Source organism: Macaca thibetana, chromosome 7 (genome assembly GCF_024542745.1).
Source record: "Macaca thibetana thibetana isolate TM-01 chromosome 7, ASM2454274v1, whole genome shotgun sequence".
Classification (NCBI taxonomy): Eukaryota; Metazoa; Chordata; class Mammalia; order Primates; family Cercopithecidae; genus Macaca; species Macaca thibetana.
Window position 1 is genome coordinate 127,699,530 of NC_065584.1, and position 22,725 is coordinate 127,722,254.

A 22,725-nucleotide genomic window follows, 5' to 3' on the forward strand; every position below is an offset into this window, starting at 1 on the left:
GAGAGCAAGGTCTGAAGTTTATTCATACTAGGGAGTTAGTTATTGCAACAACACAACGACAGTGAGCTGTTCAGCCTGTCTTTTTCTTTCCTGGATATCTGGGGCAGGGGGCAGTAAGTCATGGCCAAGTCCTACCAGTATCCTCTGACCTCTGTGCCAAATCACACTTCTGGATAGGAGACTGTGGAATCCCTGGAATCTCTGGACGGGACACAGTGGAATCCCTGGGCCCTAAAAAGAGTCCAGGGGAGCTGTGCAAATGGTCCAGGGAAATATCCATCCATAGACATTTCCTACCTGTTCTCTGGATGCTGGAGTACCCTATTCATTCATTCAAAAAATATTTATTGAGTGCCTAGCATAGCCAGAAATGGTTCTGAGTGTAGGGGCACAAGGTAAATAAAGCAAAGTCGCTGCCCTCATGGAGCTTACATTTCTAGTGGAGACAGGGGAGACGGACAATGAACACGTCATCCCCTCTGCTGCTCTCGCTGGAGCCCTGTGAAGCCTCTGTCGTGGTGGGGAATGGCGCAGCTCGCATTTGAACTTGCTCCTTTTCCTGAAGCTTGAAAGGCACACGTCCGGCACGTTGCTCCAGAATTTATAATGCAAAGTCTACATAAACATTCCTGTAACCCTTGATGTCCTTAAACTTGTTGCTTCTCATATTAGCTTGGATCTGCCTTTGGCCACTCTTGAAGGGGACGGTCTCCAGAATGATGCTCGCTCGATGTTGGGGTTTGAGGACTCCAAGGCTGCAACAGAGAATGCGGCATGCCAGAAAACCACAGGCATGATGATGACCCCAGAGCCCTTTTCCACCCAGCTTCCTGAGTGCGAGGGAGTGCTTCCGCTTTCCCTTCCCCAGTGTCGTGAGTCGGCCCAGGAGCCCATGTCCAGGGAGAAGGATAGTGCTAATCTCACGGAGGGGAAAACAGAAGAGAAGGCTGAGCACTTGCAGCACTTACAGGACTTTCTGCTGTTTCTTGAAGAGGCCACTTCCTTCCACGGTCAGCACACAGTCCTCAACCTGCTCCGAGAGGGGGTTTGAAAATATCACCTGTATGGAGAGTGGCTGGTTCACAACGGCTGCTCCTAGAACCTAAACAGACCAGGAGGGGAAGCAGAATTAGTTCTCATTCCTCAACTCACCAGACATTTACGAAGGGCACTGTTCTGTAAGGTGGCAGGATACGCCATCCCCAAATATGCCACTTTGGCATAAGAATTACTTTAAGCCGAAGACAATTGAGAAGAAGCAGATATAAGAAAAGCTCTCTGGTTGCCCCTTATTTGCCTAAAAGCAGGACATAAATTTACAAAGGTGTCCCCCCTCCCCCTCTACCAAGAAGGACAAAGGCTGATCACCAGAGATGACTTCAGACCTTTATGAGCCTAGAGAGGGCACCAGAGGAATCTACACAACAGACTTTCTAAGTTTTATCTACCATGAGTTTCCCATGTATTTGCTTTCCCCAAATTTGCCACCCCTTGAGACTCAAGGTCCTTTCCCTTTCTCTTGTCACTTCTCTGAAAACATATTGCTTCTTTGCTAAGATGCCATAAAAGCCCAAGTTCTAGCCAAACCTTCATGTTTCCCCACCGGAGGGGGCTCCATGGGCTTACTTAACAGGGTCTAGGAGGCTGGCTGGCCTTGGGGAGACAGCACGGGAAGGAAGGGAGCCCTTGAAATCTTCCCACTTGGAAGATCACAGAATGTCAGAGCAGGACGGGTCCTCAGAGGCCACCTACTCTAATCCCCTCTCTGACAGTTCAAGAAGCAGAGGCCCAAGGCCTTGTCTGAGGATGCACAGCCAAAAAATGGCAAATCTGAACTGACTTTCAGACAGGGCTCTCCCCCGACCAGAGACCCTCCCATCTGTGCTCATTTTCCTTATGTTGAACCATGGGGAAGGCCAACAGCAGGAGTGGCACAAGAGGGATCTCTTCTATTGTCCATGGCACCTGTTCAAGGACCCATCCATAGGGCCTCTAGTGGGTGGTACAAGAGGATGAAGGTCTCTCAGACAAACATTTCCCTCCTGGGGCACCAGAAGAGGCAAAGGAGGGAGAGGATGCTCTCCTAAGCAGGCCCAGGCTGCCCTCTCACAGGGCTTCACCCCCTCCCCACCAGATCCAAGGGGCCCCACAAGCCATTTGCAGGACTCCTGCCTACATTAATCGTGATGCTCGGATAAGATAAGGTGATGATCTTGTTCACCAGGATTTTCTCGGGACTGCTTTTCTCTTCACCCAAGGCACTGATGCGGATCAGCTTGTCTGTTGACAGGTACTGGCTGTACTGGGAATAGGAGATTTTGCAGGGGTAGGTCTTTGCTAGAGAAAGAACACAAGGATGGGGTGAGAGAAGCTGAGAAAATCAGCCAGACCTGGGTTGGACCTGGGGTCTCTCTTCCACAGAGAAGAGAGAGCCAACAAGTACCAAGTCCTGGGGAAGCAGGTGGCAGCTTTTCAGATGAGGAAATGCGCTGGAAAGAGCCAAAATGGCTGCCCAAGGCCATTCTGCTAGGAAATGGGAGAGCTAAGGCTCCAACCAAGGTCTCAGAGACTCAAAATCTCAGGTTTTTCCTGCAAAACCGGCTACTTTTGTTGGGGTGGGAAAGGAGGAGGAAGAGAAAGGAGGCAGAGAGGAGATACTAGGAAGGAAGGAAGGAAGGAAGGAAGGAAGGAAGGAAGGAAGGAAGGAAGGAAGGAAGGAAGGAAGGGAGGGAGGAGGAAGGAGAAGAGAGAAGGAGGGGGATCGTGCCAGAGGGGACAGTAGGAATCACAGTGTCTCAGGGGTCTGTCCCCAGAACCCTGTTGGCTGGCTTGACCGCACCGACGTTGCCAAAACCGACTCTGCGGACACAAACTGTGCACACGCGTACCTTCTTTAGGAGAGAGTGTGATGAACGCTGTGTCCTGCCAGAATGGGGACAGGGGGCTGCCATCGTGCAGCAGAGACTGGGCACTCAGGTTCACTTTGAGGTCCTTGAACTGGGAGGACACGTTGAGGGCCAGCAGGACAAAGCATATATCTTGGCCCATGTTGGGCGGGTCGAGCAGCTTGAATTTCAGGGAGACTTGGACCACATCACTGGGTCGAAGGGAAGGTGTATGCAGGCTCCGAGGGCTGTCCCGGCTCAGTGGGGTGGGCCTGGAAGGTTGCAACTCTGCTCCTCTTTGGGAGCTATGGAAACTTCCAGCCTTCAGCTTCTGCAGAGCCTTCAGAAACACCTGCCTCTCCTGGAGGGAACCTGAAGGTGGGGAGAGCGCAGCACCAGCTGTGAGCCAGGCTGACCAGGGTACACTGAGGCTGAGCACCATCCCCCACCCAGTAGCTCCACCAACGACTTCAGGCCTTCACTCCCAGTAGCAAGCAGTCCCTCCACTCCTCATGTGCTTTCCCAGGCAGGTTCTGCTGGCCACTTCACACCCATCCTCCCGTATCAACCACAAGCAAGGTGTATTACCATTACCATTTTTCTTCTTATTATTCTTCCATACACAGATAAAGAAAAGGAGGCTAACAGAAGTCATGTCACCTGCCCGAGTCACACAACTAGTAAGGAGCAGAGCCCAGGCGGGAGCCAAACCTGCCCAACTCTAAAACCTGTGCTTGTGACCGCTCAACTCTATCCTGATGTCCTCAAGGGAAAGACAAAGGCCCACAAACGCAGAGAAATAAACCTCTTAAAGACAGCAGGGCATGGTGTGATTTCCTGCTCCAGAGCCAGATTATTGTTCAGGGATAGACTAATTCCTGGAAACTGAGAGAAAGGAGCAGCACAGTAAATAAGTAAATACGTATGAAAGGAGGTCTAGGTGTGCGGAGTTCCCAGAGTGGCCTCAGCTTCCCCGCTCTATCCCGGGGGTCCCTGTGGGCTGCACGTGCAGGAATACTTGCCCACGCCTCCCTTATAATTTCAGAAGCTGCCTTTGTTGAGTACTTACTCTCCCCAGGGACCAGTTCTACCCCTTCAATGCATTTGCCACAACATCCTGAAGCAGAGGCCACTTTTATACCTTTGCTCTGCGGGTCGTTCTAAGCCCAGTTCCAGACAAAAGAGAACCTGAAGACATTTGCTTCAGTAAGAATGGGCCCAAAGGCTGAGTGCAGTGGCTCACACCTGTAATCCCACCACTTTGGGAGGCCAAGGAGGGTTGACCACTTGAGGTCCGGAGTTTGAGACCAGCCTGACCAACATGGTGAAACCCTGTTTCTACTAAAAATAAAAAAAAAAAAAATTACCCAGGCGTGGTGGCAGACACCTATAATCCCAGCTACTCGGGAGGCTGAGACAGGAGAATTGCTTGAACCCGGGAAGCGGAGGTTGCAGTGAGCCAAGATCGCGCCATTGCCCTTCCAGTCTGGGCGACAAAGCAAGACTCTGTCTCAAAAATAAAATAAAATTAAATTAAATTTTAAAAGTGTGGGCCCTGATAGATGGGAATCCGATTTAGCGCATCTGCGGTCTGTGCGACCCCAGACCCTGCCAGGCTGGGTGGGAGGAGACTGAATACTGCTGGCCCAAGGAGCACCTGAGCAGGACACCCAGGCCCACCGGGGTATGGCTCCAATCCCCCTGAGTCCACAGGGGACCCTGTGGGCCTCTGTAGCAAATGCGGTCACAGCCCCGCCCATATCCCCTTGGCACTTGCCATTTCAGTGCCCACAGACCCTGCTTCTCAAATTACAGCCCCTGCAACTCTGGCTGAGTCTTTCTCTGCTACCAGAGCAGACTCAGCTCATGCATGGGGCGGGCCAGAAGTGCGAGAGAATTTACATCCCCTAGGAACAGCCCTCAACTCATGACCGACAGGAATTGATGGATAAACACCCTAGACCCTGTGCCTGTCTGGTGCGATAAATCTGCAGTGTTGTTCAGCACTTCACACCGAATCAGTGACAGGGTTGCCAGATTTAGCAAACAAAAATACAAGGCAATTTAATTTGAAACAAACAATAAAAAATTTGGGACATCTTTTTTTTTTCTTTTTCTTTTTCTTTTTTTTTTTTTTAAGAAATGGAGTCTCACTCTATTGCCTAGACTGGAGTGCAGTGTTGCCATCATAGCTCACTGCAGCCTCAAATTCCAAGGCTAAAGCGATCCTCCCATCTCAGCCTCCCAAAGTGTTGGAATTGCAGGTGTGAGCTACAGCTCCTGGCCTGGGACGTATTTACACTAAAGCATTATTTGTCCTGTATTTTTCCTGGCAACCCCACGCCCAGAGCTCCCAGCCAGCTGTCACTGTGCTAACAGGCTTGAAAATGTACCCTTACATCCACTTCCTCCCCTTCCCTGTCTCCCTTCCTCACTCTGCTACCAGCATTTCCAGGATAGCCTCAAAAATAAACCACTTGTATTTGAATGCTTGCCTCAGGATCCATTTCTGGGGCAACCCAGCCAAGATGAGGCCAGAGGCCACAGGGAGAGGGTGGTGATGGCACTGCTGGGCTGCGTTCAACACTCGCCCCCTACTGCAAATCCCCTTTCCAGGTGGGGAATTCTGGAGCCTCCCCATGTCTGTCCCCAAGGCCCATGTAGACGAACCACAGACACCCACTCACCAGCACTCCCAGGAACTGCTCAGCCCTCCCTGCCGCCCTCTACCCACCCTGCCTTGTGCCTGCTCAGATCCTCCCCAGCCAGATCCTGGCTCTGGCCCTCACCCTGCCTCTGGCCCTCACCCTGCCTCTGGCCCCCATGGACTGGATATTTTTGCCTGGTTCCCTGGTAGTTGAACCCAGTGGCTGGCGTTTCTCAGTTTCCAGGCATTCATCCATACCGGATTAACACAGCCTCCCTGTGGCCCTGCTGCCAGGGCTGTCACCTCAGAGTCAGCCTCTGGTCCTGCCAGCCCCGCAGGGAGGAGGGTGGGAGTGAACATCTGGGCTCGCCTCAGCCTGTCCTCCAAAGACTCAGTGAAACACAATGAATTAAACAATACCCTAAATAAAATAAATGAATGGCATAGTGTTTACTAAATTCCCTGCCGTCTTCAGTGGGAGGCTGATTTTGGGGCGGGAAGCAGGGGTGAAGGATTCATATTCTGTTTGGGCTCCATAGTCCCTGTGAGCGCCTTGTGGCGGGAGCTCGCTGGCCTGCAGGATGTGGGGTGTGACGAACAAGTGAGGCCGTGGGGCCACCCCAACTAGGGCCTCAAAACTGAACGGCTGAGGCGACCGTGGGGCTGGGTCCTGCCTCTCAGATGCTCTCTGGCTCCCCGGGGTGGGGGAAGGTTCCTGCAGGACTGGGGCTGTGAGTAGGGCTGGCTTACTTACTTACCTTCTTCGTACTTGTAGTTCTCTGTGATGTCATCCCGCTCATCACTCTGGATGCTCTTTGTGCTGATAAAATTGCCAACAGAACTCGTGTCCTGGTGAAGTTTCTGCTCCTTCCCTCCCTGGACGAGCCAGGACATGCAGTCAGCATTCACCATCGAAAACACAAAGGGCGTGTCGTAGTTCAGGTCCACTTCTCCTTCTTTGATGGCTCTGACAGAGGCAGGGCCGCAGCAGTAGACGCCTGAAGGAGAACAGGGGAGCCTCGGTGGGCCGTTTGTTGCAGGGCTGGGCAGGGGTGGGGCACTTCCCATGGGAGCGGGTCCTGCCTTTCTTCTGGAGAGCCTCACCGTTGCTCATCTCCTGAGGTGTGGCGTCCAGCACCTGCCAGCCTCCATATCCAGGGGGCAGATCTTTCCGGGCCATCCAGCACTCATTCCAGACATGGAAGTTCCTGTGTCAAACAGAGCCAAGGGAGACGTTGTACTGCTTGGTCTTTCTAGAACAAGGCAAGGGATGGACGAGCAAATGAACTGTTGGATAGAAAGAGAGACTTAGCACACGCACAGGGCTTGAAACCTCTGTGGATAGCCAGGCACGATGGCTCATGCCGGTAATCTTAGTAGTTTGGGAGTCTGAAGTGACAGGATTGCTTGAGCTCAGGAGTTCAAGATTAACCTGGGCAATAAAGGAAGACCTTGTCTCATAAAAAAAAAAAAAAAATTAACTAGGCATCATGGCGTGTGCCTATAGTCCCAGCTACTTGGGAGGCTGAGGTGGAGGATCAGTGGAGCCTGGGAGATCAAGGCCACATTGACCTCGATCAGACCACTGCGCTCCAGCCTGGGCAGCAAAGCCAGACCCTGGCTCAAAAAAATGATTAATTAGTGACAGGTCTTCCTCTCGTGGACCTCTGTTTGCCTCCCAGAAAAGAGTTTCCCTCTGCGGACTCAGCTTGTGAACAGAAAGTGAAGGCTTCCAGAGTCCACTGAAGTTAAAAATCCTTCACTGTCTCATCAAACAGTCTTCGTGGCCCCTTTGTGTGTGTTGCTGACTCACAGAGGCAGTCGCCGTCTTTGTGTTCGGAGGTAAGGCCGTCCTGTGGTCAGAACTGTTGGCACTCAGGAAACAATATTCCAAAATGAAGGTCTCAGAAGCAGAAGTGTTTTTTTGGACCTTTTCCTGTCTTCCTGTCTTCCTGTCTCTCAGTCTCATTTACCCCCATGGCTAACCATAGAAATGAAAATCTCTCTTCCCCAAGGTGGGAAGGTCATGGAAACCAGAACCCCTTTTCCCCAAAGGCAGTCTTAAAACCTAAAAATATTGCCCTGGCTTTCCCTCTGCCTTTGTGTATGAAAATTGGCCATAAAAATTTTATCTGACCTACCTTGTTTGACTGTAGGTCAAAAGACCCTCATTCTAGAGAGGGTTCTGCCCCATGTTGGGAAGGAAGGAACTCATGCTCAGAGAGGCCAAGCAGAATGTAGACAGACGGGGCTGGGTTTCCCCACTCAGTCTATTAGTGTTAGGTCATACCATTTGTCCAAGCATATTTCTACGTGGCTGTCCATACTCTGTTAGATTAAGCATAAAGATGGACAATTTCCCCTGTATCTTTGGGTCTTCATTCCGAAGGCTCCTGTGTATACGTTAATAAATGCGTATGCCTTTTCTCTTATTGATCTGATTTTGTGAGTTGATTTTTTTTTTTTTTTAACAAACCTTCAGAGGGCAGTGGGGAAATTTTCTCCAGGCCCCACAGAACCAGGAGGTTCTGCGAAGGAGGTGACAAAGATGAAAATCTCAACCCGGGGCAGAACGTTCTTATGATTGTGAGACTTCTAAACCCCAAATGGGCTTTGTTCAGCTGTCTCCCAGCTGAAGATTGGCAAGAGGTGTGGGGGCAGCCTTGGCGTTGCGGGGGCGGGGTGGAGGAGGTGAAGGGGAGGGAGCAGACTCACGGACATCGTCCTGCCCTTCCTCCTGCCATGGGGCTTGGCTCTGATGTGTGGCCCTAGAAATAGGTTGAGAGGTTGTTTCTCACCAGATAGTATCCTTCTTCTTATTCCCCAAAATCCGGCCCGTGTTGTCATAATACTCGTCTATGATCAGGTTTCCATCTGTGTCGTGGCCAGAGTCGAAGTTGGTGATCACACGGGTGGGGATCCCCAGGCACCTCATCACTGCAAAAGGGCAGAAAAAAGTCACCTGTGAGCTGTAGATTCCGGACCTGTGTATTCCCGGACTTTGGGGCCTGGACCTGGAGATATCTTCCGTCCGTCATCTGTAGGACCGTGCTGGAGCTGTTTGGAACACTGGAATAGTGATATTTCCAACTTCCCTCCCCACTTCTGGAGCTCATGGGAGAGATTCTATGCAAAGGTCGGGATGCTGACTGCTCAGACAGGCACTGCCTGAGCCAATGAAGTCTAGCAAGCTGTGAGCTCTGCTTACGCCACAAGAGTGCGACAGGCATGCCTTTCCTTTGGCAAAACTCAGAGGCCCGACTCAACTGCACTTCTCTTCTGGCCCTGAATCTCCATCTTCAAGCTACAGCTGGAATTCTATTCCTTTCTGTGATTAGGATGATTGCTCGAGACCATCAGATTCTCAAGCAAAACATTCTGTATGATTTTTCCTGGGTGTATGATCTTGGAAGCCTCTCTAGGAAAGCATCACAGATCAAGCCAACAAGGAAAGAAAACCATGTAACAAGAGCTTAGAAAAGTGAGAGTTTCCACCTCGTAGAGACGTTATTGAAAGAAGGCAGAGTGCTGTCTTTATTCCTGGGGGCCATGCATTCTGTTTGCCAGCCAACTCCCTTTCTTTATCCTCTGCCGTATTTCCATTCTGTGCTTTTTTTTTTTTTTTTTTTTTTTTTGAAGTAAAAAAATCACACTCCAGCCCTAGTTCCCCAGGGAATCTCGGCTCACTGCAACCTCCGCCTCCTGGGTTCAAGTGATTCTCCTGCCTCGGCTCCCTGAGTAGCTGGGATTACAGGCACACACCACCATGCCCGGCTAATTTTTTTTTTTTTTTTTGATTTTTAGTAGAGATGGGGTTTCACCATGTTGGCCAGGCTGGTCTCGAACTCCTGACCTCAAGTTATCTGCCTGCCTCGGCCTCCCAAAGTGCTGGGATTACAGGCGTGAGCCATTGCGTCTGGCCTCTGTGCTCTTTTAAGTACAGGAAAATCCCACCATGAAATGCTGTGGGGATCCCTGTCCCTTCATGTCCAGCAATGACAGCCCACTCAATTTAATAATGACAATAATAGTATCTACCAGCTGGGCATAGTGCTAAATGCTTCGCACACATTATCCTCAAGACAACGCTATATGACCGCTACTATTATTATCTCCATTTTGAAAACAGAGAATCAGAGGCTAAGAAAGCTTGCTACCTTGACCAAGGTCACACAGCTAAGCAGAGGCAGAGCTACCACTCATATCCTGGTTTTACTGCTAAGCTTGCAGTCAATACCGAGTCCAGCTCTCAGTAGTATGCATACAGTTCAGCATCTTAGTGTTTCCACCTAATTTTATATCCCAAGCATTTTCCTATATTATCAAATATTTGCCCAAAGCAAGATTTTAGTGGTGATTATTTTGAAACATTTAGTTGGTTTTCAGTTTTCCCCCTGTTGTAAATACTGTGATAAATACCTTTGTAGATCAATATCTCCCTTCCTCTGGGACATATTCTAAGGGGTAAAATGACCGAGTCAAAAATATGGTTATTTCTAAGGGTTCTTCACACACACTACTGTCATTTCATAAAAACCTATAATTTTTAGTTTAAACATTTAATTGCATACAGATTTTAGCTCACCCTCTTCTTATTCTGCACTTTGACACAGAGCCTCTCCAGGCCAGGGTGGCGACAGGCCTCTGGATGGGACCAGAAAAGGGAGGGGAGAAGCCCAAAGGGAGCCTTGAGCTCGCGTGGCAGGTCTGAACAGGGCTGAAGAACTAGGGCAGGCAGTGGGTAGAGCTGACTAAGTGGGTTGTAGGTGGAGGTGACACAGGACGGCTGCAGAGGTGAGGCTGAAGGTTGAAAAGCTGTCACTGAAGGACCCTGAGACAGCAGTGAGACAAGAGAGCAGCATTGCAGAGGCACATTTATGCTAAAAGTACAGTCAGGAGGGTGGATGACGCTCACAGTAACAAGAAAATGTGCCAAGGAGGAGGGCAGGGAGGCAGAGCAGGGAGCAAGCCTCCCCCTGCCCTTCACCCGGATGGACGAGTTCATGAGTGGCCACCTGAAGGGTCAGTAGTGGTGTCAACTTCTGCTAAACATGACTTGATGAGCACTGTCCCACCCTAACACAAGTAACTGATCCTGAAGCACTTTGAAGTTCTCTATGAGACCAGAGTACGAGGCTTGTGATGAACTGTTTACAAGTCTGTCTTCCTAAGGGCAGGGATTGTGTGTTATTCATCTTTCTCATTACTCAGCTATTAATAATACAGGGCAAGGCCCATTTTGCATCTTGCTGCATCTTTGCTGGATGGATGGATGGATGGATGGATGAATGGTGTCTTGTGAATCTTTTGTCTGTTCTGGTGATTTCTGAGTTCAACACACCACTATCCTAATGGCCGTGTGATGCTTTGGGTACCAAGCTCAACTGTCCGTAGAGCATAAGTTTTGAGTGGTGATGGATTTGCACTGATCCAGTCTCACCCTTTGCTCATCATGGCTTGTGAGAGGACTTGGATGGGGAGCAGATTGTCACAGTAGAACAGAATGAAGTTACAGAGGGGCAAGAATGGTTTCTTACATAGCGGGTGAAGCGAAGGCATCAGCTTCAAGGCACTCAGATCTGTGCAGCAGAAGCCGTGCACACGCATGTTTCCAGGGGCCTTGCTCCCTCTGTCCTTCTGGTTCTGTCCTCCCACAAAGAGCTCATCCCAACTATGGCTTTCTCTCCCACTTCTGTGCCCAGGACTCTTGAATTTGAATCTTGAGCCTGTCTGGAGACCTTGCTGTCACTGAACACATCCCTCACTGAACTTACTGTCTTCCAGCCTTTCTAGTCAAGGACATCATCATCATAGGTACCAGACGTGGTGCCAAGCACGGCGCGGGGATTATCTCCCTTAGTTGTCTTCATGCCCATATGATTATCCCAACTTTAAAGATGAGACACCTGGAGCTTAGAGAGGTAAGGTCACATGGCAGAAAGAGAAAAGCCAGGGCAGGACATAAACCCACGTTTCTCTGATCTCAAAGCCTCTCATGCTTTTAACTGCAGGCCACAACACGCAACTCCACTGGACATCCCAGCCACACCTCAGTCTCAGTGCACCTTCCTCTGCGAAGTTTTCACCAATGACTCCACACCACACTCATCCCTTCTCGTGCCCTCACATAACCCTGATCACCTGTGTCACACATTTCAGCACTGGATTTGGCTGTCTGTAATTTAATGTGTCTGTCTTATCTTGTCTGCCAAATTACACATCCCCCTAGAGTTGAGCTCATATAAGACTTTTCTTGCATTTCTACATTCCTAGTACAAGGCTGGGCACAGGGTAGGTGCTCATTATATTCCTGTTAAAGTAAGGCACCTTTAACCTGTTCCTGCGGACTCTCAGTCCTGATGACTCACAGCTTGACGTGAGATTTAGGTGACCTGTCACTGATGATTTTGAGGGCTCTGAGTCCCTGAGTCCCTCGTAAAAGAGAAACCCACGTGGGGAATCTGTGCTTATGGACATGCATACACTACATGCACATGCACTGATGCAGTGACAAGTGGGCAAAGGTGAATGAGATCTCAGAGTTGGGAAGGGGCCACAGAGTTATCAAGGTATATCACTCTGCATTCTCAGCATCAGCAATTACATTTCTTCATTCAGCCATTTAGTAGTCATTCAGTGATAAGTGATGAGACCAGGTAGTCAATTAGATGAAGAGGATACAAAAATGAAAGACATTCCTGCCTTCAGGGAAGACAACTCCACTTGACAGGTAGTGGACCATGTCCTAATGGTGTATTAAAATGATGAGGATGGGGCCAGGCACAGTGGCTTAGGCTGGTAATCCCAGCACTTGGAGAGGCCAAAGAGGGAGGATCGCTTGAGCCCAGGAGTTCGAGACCAGCCTGGGCAACGTAGTGAGACCTCACCTCTATAAAAATAAAAAAAATAGCTGGGTATGATGGCGCTGTGGTCCCAGCTACTCAGGAGGCTGAGGCAGGAGGATTGCTTGAGCTCAGGAAGTTGAGGCTGCAGTGAGCCATAATGGCACCACTGCACTGCAGCCTGGGTGCTCCAGCCCGGGTGACAGAGTGAGATCCTGTCTAAAATAAAATAAAATATCTAGTATGTTTCAGGACTGGCTGTAAAGTTCTTTTTGCCCCCATGTGGAAATGTGGCCCTAATTTTACAAGAAAAATTCAGTGGAAAGTTAGAGTTCAGTTTATTGAAATGCATTCAGTTAGCTTTACTGCCACAATTCCATGGCTTTTATTGAGAAATGTAGCCAAAACTTCAGCTCATAGAGTCCAAGTAATTGAGTGTAAATGTGATGACTTTTATCACCTTTTAGTTTCTCCCTGAATGCATTAAGCTTCCAAATGATAAATATATCACTTTCTGCTCTTTATCCCATGCCTTTAATCGTCCCTTATAACCAAGATGATCATATTGCTTTGGTCTTTCAGATTTGCCATCACTAGATCATATTTGAACTGTTCTCTCTCTCACTGTAATGGGAAGGAAATGAAATCTTATTTGTTTCCTTAACAGTACCTTAAGTATGCAAAGGTGTACCATCTGTTTTCCACGATAATCTCCGGTCTTCTAGCCTGCACTAAGACAAGGCCCTACCAAAATTATTTTTTGATAAGGGGGTGGGGGCAAGTAGGAACTGAACCCTAGTCATCAAAGTGCAATAACCTGTTACTCAAGAAGTACAAATGAGCACTGTTTACAGAGAAATAGGACATGGAAACAAGGATATCAACCTTGAAGGAGCAAAGCGCAGCATGTAGGACCTGGGTCATGTATTAGCTGAAAATGGCAGCGCAGAAAGTGGCAGTGGGCAGTTACCATGGAGCTGGGAGACCTGCTCTGTGGCTCTGTGGCACATTTGTAAGGGTTATCTGGGTGTGTGTGGCGGGGGGAGGGTCTTAAATGGCAAAAAAGTCCCCTTCACAGTGAGCAGTACAATCACTCCCTCCATCCTCACACAAGTCAGTCTCCTGGACCAGTAGAGAAAAGACAAAAATGTCAGCTGCTTATGCGGGGATGGACAATCAGAAGACTGCTTTAAAAGGCCTCTAGTCCAAATGTTTAATATGAATATTTTGTATCTAACTTCCAGTTGCAAAATACAAAGAACAGAGGCATAAGAAGACCAACAACACAGTGAAGCCCTCAGGTAAGTCTGAAAGGTAGAGTTGTGCAGGACAACTGCCTCAGTGTCTTCAACCAAGTCACATATTGAATTAAAGGATCTCTTTGATATTAAAGGAGACACAGAGGACATTGCAACCAGGTGCGATGTTTGGTTCCTCATTCGATCCTGGTTTGGACAAACTGACTGTACAGACACAAACTGTAGCCTTGCCCCCACCACTTCATGCTGGCAAAGACTGAACCATCTCAGCCAGGCATCAAGGTCAATGTCAACCGTGATAAGTTGTATCGACGGCAGGTACCCCTGATATTATGTGAACAGGAAGCACTACTTTTGTTGTCTTCCTTCCCAAAATATATACTTCTAGTATGATCATGAGAACAATAATAGACAAATCACAATTGAGGGACTTCCCAGAGCAGCGTCCAGGCCACCACACAGGCATGGGAAGCCCAAAAAGAACTCAGCAGTCTTATCGAGTTAACGAGATGAGATCACAATTGAGGGAAGCCTAGAGGGCTGAAATTTGCAGGGTGGAGTGTATGCAGGGGAGAGAGCTGAACAGAGAAAGTATTCCAGAGATCTGCAGAGGGGTCTTTCACGTCTTTGGCTGAGTGGTGATCTGTGCAAGCATGGGGATGAAATTCCAGGAGGCCAGATAAAGCAACAGAGTGGAGAGGCCTCGTAATACATTGGGCATTTGATAAGAGTCTTCAGAAGAGGCATGACTTAGTAGTGGGGCTAAATTAAGCCTAGGGTAAAGACCGCTCTGGAGCCATCAAGATAAAGCTTAAAAGCAAACCTCAAGGAGTTCGAGACCAGCCTGGTCAACATGGCAAAACCCTGCCTCAACTAAAAGTACAAAAATTAGCTAGGCATGGTGATGGGCATCTGTAGTCCCAGCTACTCAGGAGGCTGAGGCAGGAGAATAGCTTGAACCCGGGAGTTGGAGTTTGCAGTGAGCCGAGATTTCGCCACTACACTCCAGCCTGGGCGACAACAGAGAGACTCTGTCTCAAAAACAAAACAAAAACCAAAAACCAAAAAAACCTTCAAAGGCTCAAATTAATCTGCAAGGAATTTATTATTGCTGTACCACACAAAGTCCTTTAAAGGAATAAAACAAAATTGAGTTCTTAACAGCATAACACAATAAAAAATGGGTAAGCATGCAAAGAAACAGGAAAATATGACCCATAGCCTGTAAAAAAAATTAATCAATAGAACCAGATTCAGAAATGCCAGAGATCATGAAATTAGCACAAAGTGACAAATCATCCATACTCCAAACCTCAGCATCATGTAATATACCCACATAACAAACCTGCACAGGTACCCCCTGAATCTAAAATAAAAGTTGAAATTATTTTTTAAAAAGTTGATCTCAAAAAAAAGGAGACAAGGACCTCAAAGAGCTATTTTATATATTATAAATATGCTCAAAGTGCTCGAGAGGAGTTATAGAAAAACAAGAACATAACGAGAAGAGAAACGGGAGGTAAAAAAAAGACTCAGTAGAACTTCTAAGGATAAAAAATACACACTGGCCTTAAAAAATAAATAAAAATAAAACTATATACATATGTATATAAAAGACAAATACAATACATGAAACCAACACCATACTGAATAAAACACTGCACAAAGATGATAATGTTTTTTTGTGAAAACACATCCAACTACAGTGCTACACATTAAACACATTAAAATGTTTCCCTATCATGCAGAGAGGCGAATAGAAGTGAGCTATGAGATAAAAGGGGGAAATTAATTAATTGATTTTAATAAGAAGGGCCTTTTACAAAAGAGGGGCCTGAGCAGACCAATTATGGTAAATGCCATGAAATGAATATAGTTGACTTAACTCTAAACATTCCAAGGAAGAAAGGAAATAAAAGGGGAAAAAAGTGGGAGAGAGGGGAACTGAAGTTTCAGGGATAGCTAGAAACAACTTATTTATTTATTTTTATTTTTATTTTTATTTTTGAGACAGAGTGTGGCTCTGTCGCCCAGGCTAGAGTGCAGTGGTGCGATCTCGGCTCACTGCAATCTCTGCCTCCTAGGTTCAAGCAATTCTCTCCCTCAGCCTCCCGAGTAGCTGGGACTACAGGTGCCTGCCACCACGCCTGGCTAATTTTTGTATTTTTAGTAGAGACAGGGTTTCACCACGTTAGCCAGGATGGTCTCGATCTCCTGACCTCGTAATCCGCCCGCCTCGGCCTCCCAAAAGGCTGGGATTACAGGCGTCAGCCACCGCACCAGGCCGAAACACCTTTTGAATAAGACCCAGCCGAACCCCTGGAGCCCAAGAGGCAGAGATTAAAACAGTACCAGACTAATTATAATAGCTAACATTTAGATAAAACTATGTGCCAGACATCTTTCTATCTAGTCTCCATGTATTAGTCAACAACCTTACGAGGGAACATTCCATGCTATCTTATGTCAATGGAAATCAACGGAAAATAAGGCAGGTTTGTGTTTAGTCCAGGCATTGCACAAAAGAGTTTGAACTGGGATCTAAGAAAAGGTTGCGGTAAAATAATGCACCAGGGCCTTGGCTGCGGTTCCTTCTTTAAGATGTAAGGGTAAAAACAATAAGAACAAGAGTTACTGTGTCGAAATGAAGATGAGATACTTTATAAAGGCCCCTACATAATTGAGTTAGAAAAATCTTAGATAATATCTAGCTCAGGGGTTTTCAAAAAAGCATTAAGCAGAGGGCCTTATATGCAAGCCCATCATAAGTGAGGATTTGATGTATCAAAGACATGCAAGTTGGGTTGCTTTAGTTTAAGAGGAGGGCCCAGTCTCAGTCCCAACCAGGCAGCCTCCCATCTCCCACACCCTTTCCCACCTCCCCTTCCCCTTACAGCCCCTGGGACCTTGGACCCTATTTTACAGAAGAGGGATGGTGCTGTACATCTGCTTACAGTCACACATTAGTACCTCCCAACCCTCAGCCCAAGTCATTTCTCTCCCCTACCCCACTTCCAACCCCACGCAGTTATGGGCGAGAATAGACCAGGCATATTCCCAGGATGCCTGGCTTCTTCTCAAACAACTTTCTTGAGATATAATTCGCATGCCGTAAAATTCACCCTTGTAAAGTGTACAGTTCAGTGGTTTGTAATATAGTCATAGGTTGTGCAACAATCTCTACTGTCTAACTCCAAAACATTTTCACCTCAGAAGGAAACCTCATTACAGTAGCAGTCACTCCCAACTATCCCCTCCTCCCAGCCCTAAGCAACCACACTCTACTTTCTATCTCTATGAATTTGCCTGCTCTGGACATTTCATACGTATGAAATTATACACTAGGTGGCTTTTTCACACCTGGTTTTTGGGGAGTTTTCAGGTAACAAAACATCACTGTTCCCTCTGTTCTCTTGCTATCGTGCAAGGCATCCAGGCTACTTCCTAGACCTCAGCCAAGGGCTGAGGGTTCCAACCTTGTCAGAGAGTGAACGGCCAGAACAGGAAGAGCCTGAGAGCCTAGAGCTCTAGGGTGCCTGGCCCTGGGCACAGGAAGGGTAGGCCAGGGAGTTCTCTAAAATTCTCAAGTAACAGGCAACTAAATGGATTCCAAGGACACAGCACATCCCCAAAAATTATAACCTCATCTTTGATGCATACAAAGCCTCCTTTTGTGGTTTTTCTATGGGAAGTTGAAGTCAATGTGTCAACACGTAGAAAGGCCACCTGGGAAGGCAGGGCCGTAGAGGGGAGAAGCACATCTGAGTCAGACCAGAGTCCCCAGGTCACTTTAAGCCTGCTTCCTCATCTGTGAAACAGCTATAATGATATCCACTGCAGGTGGTGGTCAGGATTAGTAAAAGTGAAAGTGCCCAGTGTGTTCCTGCGGGACTTAGTGCTGGATTAATGGCAGCTGCTAGCAATGCTCATGAGGTGGTAAGGCCTGATGGTTAGCACATGGCTTGAAGAGCCAGCCAGACTCGGGTATGAGACTGACTCCGCCACTCAATCTCCTCTTCTGAAAAATGGAGATGGTAGGTCCCATCTCATAAGGTCATTTAGGTGATCAGACAAGATGACCCTAACTGATGCTTCCTGAGCACTCACTATAGCCAGGCACTATTCTAAGCACTCTCCAGTATGAAGTCACTCAATCCCTTCAATAATCCTATGAGGTAGGTACCATTACTTTCCCCACCGTACATCTGAGGAAACCGAGGCACAAGTTAAATGACTTGACCAAGGTTACTCAGCCGATCAATGGTAGTGCTGGTATGCAACCTCACGCATCTTGCCTCCAGAGTCCACATGCTTCTCCGCTACCCTAGGACATCAGAGTTTTAGCACAGTGTCTGCTGACACAAAGGAAGTCCCCAGTAAACATTGGTTACTGTGGCTATGAAATAATAACATATATATTTTCAAAAAACATGCTTTGGGAACTGTTTGAGGTTAAGGAGTTTGACTAAATCTTTAATTTTAACTTTAGTTGAAGACAGAAGCTGGGTCTTACCCATCTTGTATCCAAGAGCTCTTGGAACACAGTGAGTCCCTGGTGTAGAATAAGGACTCAATAAGTATTGCTGGATGAAGGAATGAGTTTTTCAAACTGCTGTATTTATTCATATATAACATGGTAACCCTTTTGGGGAAGGTTGGTGCTGATTGAGCTACAGGGGACCGGGCCATGTTTGACCTACTTTGACCAACCCTTTGTTTTCCAGGCCACTAAAGGGCCATGATTCTCACAAACATGTTAATTGGTCTACTGTCATTGCATAATCTCCATTCACTGGCTCCACTTCTCTCATCAAGCAGTTCCAGACAACCACACCCGACCAAACCTGGCTCACTCCTTCTACACACACATACCTGGCCCATTAGATGCTAGGCCTTTCCACACACTGGAAGGTTCCCTCTCTATCTTATACAAGATCTAGTCTCTACCTGTCAGTCTTGTGCCTGCTTCCTGAAGGACTCAGACCTCTCACTTCACCAAAATCTTCATGACTTGCAGTTTCAAAGCTGTGGAATTCCTTGTTTCTTACACCTGGGCACTCTACTCATCCAACTCAACTCAATCAACTCAAGAGCTGGCTCTGCAGCTGCAGAGGAGTAAGCTTGGGACTTACTGATCATTCTCATCAACTGTGCAAAGTCACTCTCTCTCAGTGGCAACGCCTCCTCGTGCCCTTGGACAGATGCCTGGGGCTCTCTGAGCTTCCTTCAGGGAAGTTGCATTCTTCCAACAGCCCAGAGATGAGCCCAGTACATACAAGCACACGAAATGCACTAAACCTTGTCACACACGAAATTCCACCCGGAAGGCCTGAGCCCCCAATAAACACCAAGTTATGGGCAGATCTGGCACTCCTGGATTCCCCTAAAGAGTCCTGTGAGCGAAAACCTTGCTTGGCCTCTCGCCCCAGCTTAACACAACAAATAACCTTCTGATTGCCACCCTAATCAGGATGCGCAAGCCAAGAGGCCCAGAGCTGGCCTGGGTGTGGGGCAGGGCAAGGGTGAGGACCCGGAGCAAGCACTTGGCCCTGGGTGAGGCAGAAGGCCTCCTCCTTTCACCTCCAGTGTGTGACTCATTTCCAATATCACCCCCCTCATGATTTCCTCCTTACCTCCTCCTCTTGTCACCCACAAACCAACTTCCATTTGCCGTCTTTTCCCCGTATGTATTTTTCAGTTTTTCCTCTGCTAATGTAGTATCCATTCCTTATCTGAAACGCTGACGTCCCTTCCCCTAACCCTCTGGCCGGAGTAGGGCTATCAGGCCCTCAACAACTCCAAATTCAAGGTCATTGCTTGGGCTGCCATCTTGCTCTGGCCCCATGGCCCACACCACAGCCCTGACTCACATTTCCCTTCCATGTACACATCTTCATTGAGCCCATTCTCTGTGCTCAGAAAGGACACTAATCAGTTTGTAGTTTCCTAATTACTTAGCCTCTCATCTCATTTCTGTCTTGAACCTAGACCGTTCCCAGCCAGGCTCTTAGGAATATGCTGGTAGGTTGCCTAAGCTCAGAAGAAGCAAGGGTGTCAGGCATCCTGGGACGTGTGACTGTCACTTCAGAACCATGGTCTGACATAAGCCCAGACATGTGCAGTCTGAGGTCCGTGATGAGACATTTTATTTTTTATTTTGTTTATTTATTTTTTGAGAGGGAGTTTCACTGTTGTCACCCAGGCTGGAGTGCAGTGGCATGATCTTAGCTCATTGCAACCTCCACCCCCTGGGTTCAAGCGATTCTCCTGCCTCAGCCTCCCGAGTAGCTGGGATTACAGGTGACTGCCACCATGCCCTGCTAATTTTTGTATTTTTAGTAGAGATGGGGTTTCACTATCTTGGCCAGGCTGGTCTTGAAATCCTGACCTTGGGATCCACCTGCCTCAGGCTCCCAAAGTGCTGGGATTACAGGTGTGAGCCACCATGCCTGGCCGACACATTTCAGAGGGGAAAATGTCCCTTGGTGTGAACTGTGTGGGACTGGGATGGGAATGGTTCAGAAGGCTCATACATGAGCTGCTATACCTCTGACCTTTTCATGGGGTCCTTTCTACCTCCTACCTGTGCACATGACGGCAGCAAAGACCCAGCACTGCCCATAGCGCACAGGCTGGCAGCCTGTGGCATACCACTGCTTCAGGATGGCCACGCTGCCCGTCCACTCTGCAGGGTTGGCGCCATCTGTGTAATTCTCACTCCAGTTTCCATTGAGCACCCCATTGTCATCATTGCTGTTGATCTGAAGAGAAGCCATATAGAGAAGTGTTAGAAGCATCCATTTCCTCAACACGTCATGTGTAGACTGCCTTGGAACAGCCATGGGCCTGAGAAACAGAGGAGAGACTTTAACAGCATTTTACTGCAGACTTCCAGACTTGCTGGGGAGGACTGAGGATGGGTGTTGACTCTTCTGACTTTTGCTCCACTGTGAATTAGTTTATTATTATGTTCCTATCCACCCCTTACCCGTGTCCTCCCATCCCCTGCAAAGCTGGAGCCTACCTGTGAGACCTTTAAAAAACACTTCAGAAAAGAGGAAATTTAGAAACAACAAGACCGTTTCGCAAACCGGAGCTACACTCACCCTTTCTCAAAACAGGTAATTTGGAATTCATAGAGGTGAGGACCTACACCCAGCTATTTCAGAGCTCGGTTGAGAAAAGTTGTCACCCACATTCTGGCGTCAGTCTCATCCAAGATGGCTTTGCCAGAGGGTCCCTATTTCACCCACTGCAGGGGACAACTGTGAGTGGGCAGGGCTCCTGCTGCACAGCGTCCCCCCTCCCCGGGCACGCCAGGGACCTCACCATGGCACACACCACTCTGCTGACGTAGACGGGGCTTCCCCGCAGGGCACAGTCTGTGGCTGGGTCAGTCTGGAAGTGCAGGCTCTTGTCCAGCAGCTTCAGGCAGATGTCTATGATTTTCTCTTCAAACTTCAGGGGGAGAGGCCGAGAGGGAAGGCACCCATGCTTGTCACGTGGGAATATGTAAAAAGTAGTGACTTGCCCCCTCAACCCCAGTGGAATATAAACTCACTTGGAAGGTAACTGTGTCAAACAGAACAGCCATGAATCTCCTCCCATTCAGGTGTGGGGTTTCAAAGCTCTAGGGTCACAATTCAGCTGGCGTGTATGCCCTGCACACCAAATCCCTCCCCTTCACTCCAGATGACTGTTGCTACTCCTGGGTTGTTCTGGGGTTTTCCCCAGTAAGTCTGACCGATTGAAAAGGCTCCTCCACTCCTCTCAATCCCCACACTCCTAGAGCCCCAGGGGGCGTTCTTACCAAAACCAAATCCCCCTGCTTCCACACTCACCTGCTGACCCAGCTTAGCATTGGCAGCTGCTGCTGAAGTGAGGGTGCCAACCTGCCATGGCACCCGTGATTCACTGGGGCTCTAGGCTGACTAATTACATGTGAGTTAGGGAATTTCCCACTCAAGGTAGGCTGGCTCCTCCTGGTCCTTCAGACTTGGTGTGAATACCACTCTGTTTGAGGCCTTCCCTGAGCCTGAGCCTGCTTTAGCTCCACAGCCCTGGGTATGTCCCCTCTCCTCATAAGACTCCGCTATGTGATATAGTCAAGTCTGTCTTTTCCTGCCTGAGTCTCGGCACTGCTCCAGTCCAGTTCCCTTCACAACTCTGGACCTTAGGCCTGGCACAGTGCGCAGCACATTACAGAAACTCTGTACCTCCTTGTAGAACGCATGTAAAAGAATGCATTCACTCCTGTGCAACGCTGGGCAACACGCAGAATTAGGAGGCTTCTCTGATCAATCTTCCCCAGAGGATAGTCTGATCAGCTCACTTTTCTGTTTTACAATTTTCAAAGGCCCCCTACAGCTTAGAGAATCAAAGCTCTGACCTCCTTCAGTAGGCACATAAGTTCCTCCCAGATCTGACCCCAACCTATCTCTCCAGCCTCAGGTCTCAATAATCGCCGTCCCCACCCCCTCCATCCCCACCATTATTTCTTCAGCAACACCAAATTCCTGCACTGGGCCGAACCGTTTCCCACCCTCATGTCTTTGCTCATGCCTTCCCTCTGTCTGGGATGTTTTTCCCACCATCCTTCACTTGGCTAACTCAGTTCAAACATCTCCTCTCCGAGGAAGAGTCCATGATACTCCCACGCCCAGCCAAGAGCTCTTCCCTTGGCTCTCAGAACACTGTGCCCCTCTCTCTCAGTCTTTATATATTCCACTGTGTGACAAGCGACCTGTTTCTGTGTCTGAGTCCCCGTTACACTGTAAGATCAGGGACAATGTTGTATTCATTTTCATATATCTAGCACTTAGCACCCTGCCTGACACTGAGCAGGCAACCAATATACACTTAATGAAGAAGAAAGACAGAAATAGGCCGGGTGCCATGGCACACACCTGTAATCCCAACACTTTGGGAGGCCGAGACGGGAGGATCACTTGAGCCCAGGAGTTTGAGACCAGCCTGGGCAATATAGTGAGACCTCGTCTCTGCAAAAACTAAAAATATTAGTCAGGCGTAGTGGGGCATGCCTTTAGTCCCAGCTACTCAGGAGGCTGAGGTAGGAGAATCACTTGAGTCCA

The 22,725-nt window shown here is 48.4% G+C and overlaps 1 protein-coding gene across 2 annotated transcripts in view; it reads right to left on the reverse strand.

The window, feature by feature from the left end:
- TGM5 (transglutaminase 5) overlaps window positions 1–22,725 on the reverse strand; it is a 34,670-nt gene continuing 11,945 nt past the window's right edge. For both annotated transcript variants that reach the window (XM_050799451.1, XM_050799450.1), the window contains 9 exons: window positions 20,963–21,091; window positions 20,217–20,394; window positions 8,331–8,469; window positions 6,637–6,740; window positions 6,291–6,530; window positions 2,889–3,257; window positions 2,177–2,337; window positions 969–1,102; window positions 1–755 (listed from right to left, as the gene is read on the reverse strand). In XM_050799451.1, coding sequence (XP_050655408.1) covers window positions 602–755; window positions 969–1,102; window positions 2,177–2,337; window positions 2,889–3,257; window positions 6,291–6,530; window positions 6,637–6,740; window positions 8,331–8,469; window positions 20,217–20,394; window positions 20,963–21,091 — 1,608 coding nt within the window. In that variant the 3' untranslated portion in view covers window positions 1–601. The remainder of the gene's footprint in view (window positions 756–968; window positions 1,103–2,176; window positions 2,338–2,888; window positions 3,258–6,290; window positions 6,531–6,636; window positions 6,741–8,330; window positions 8,470–20,216; window positions 20,395–20,962; window positions 21,092–22,725) is intronic.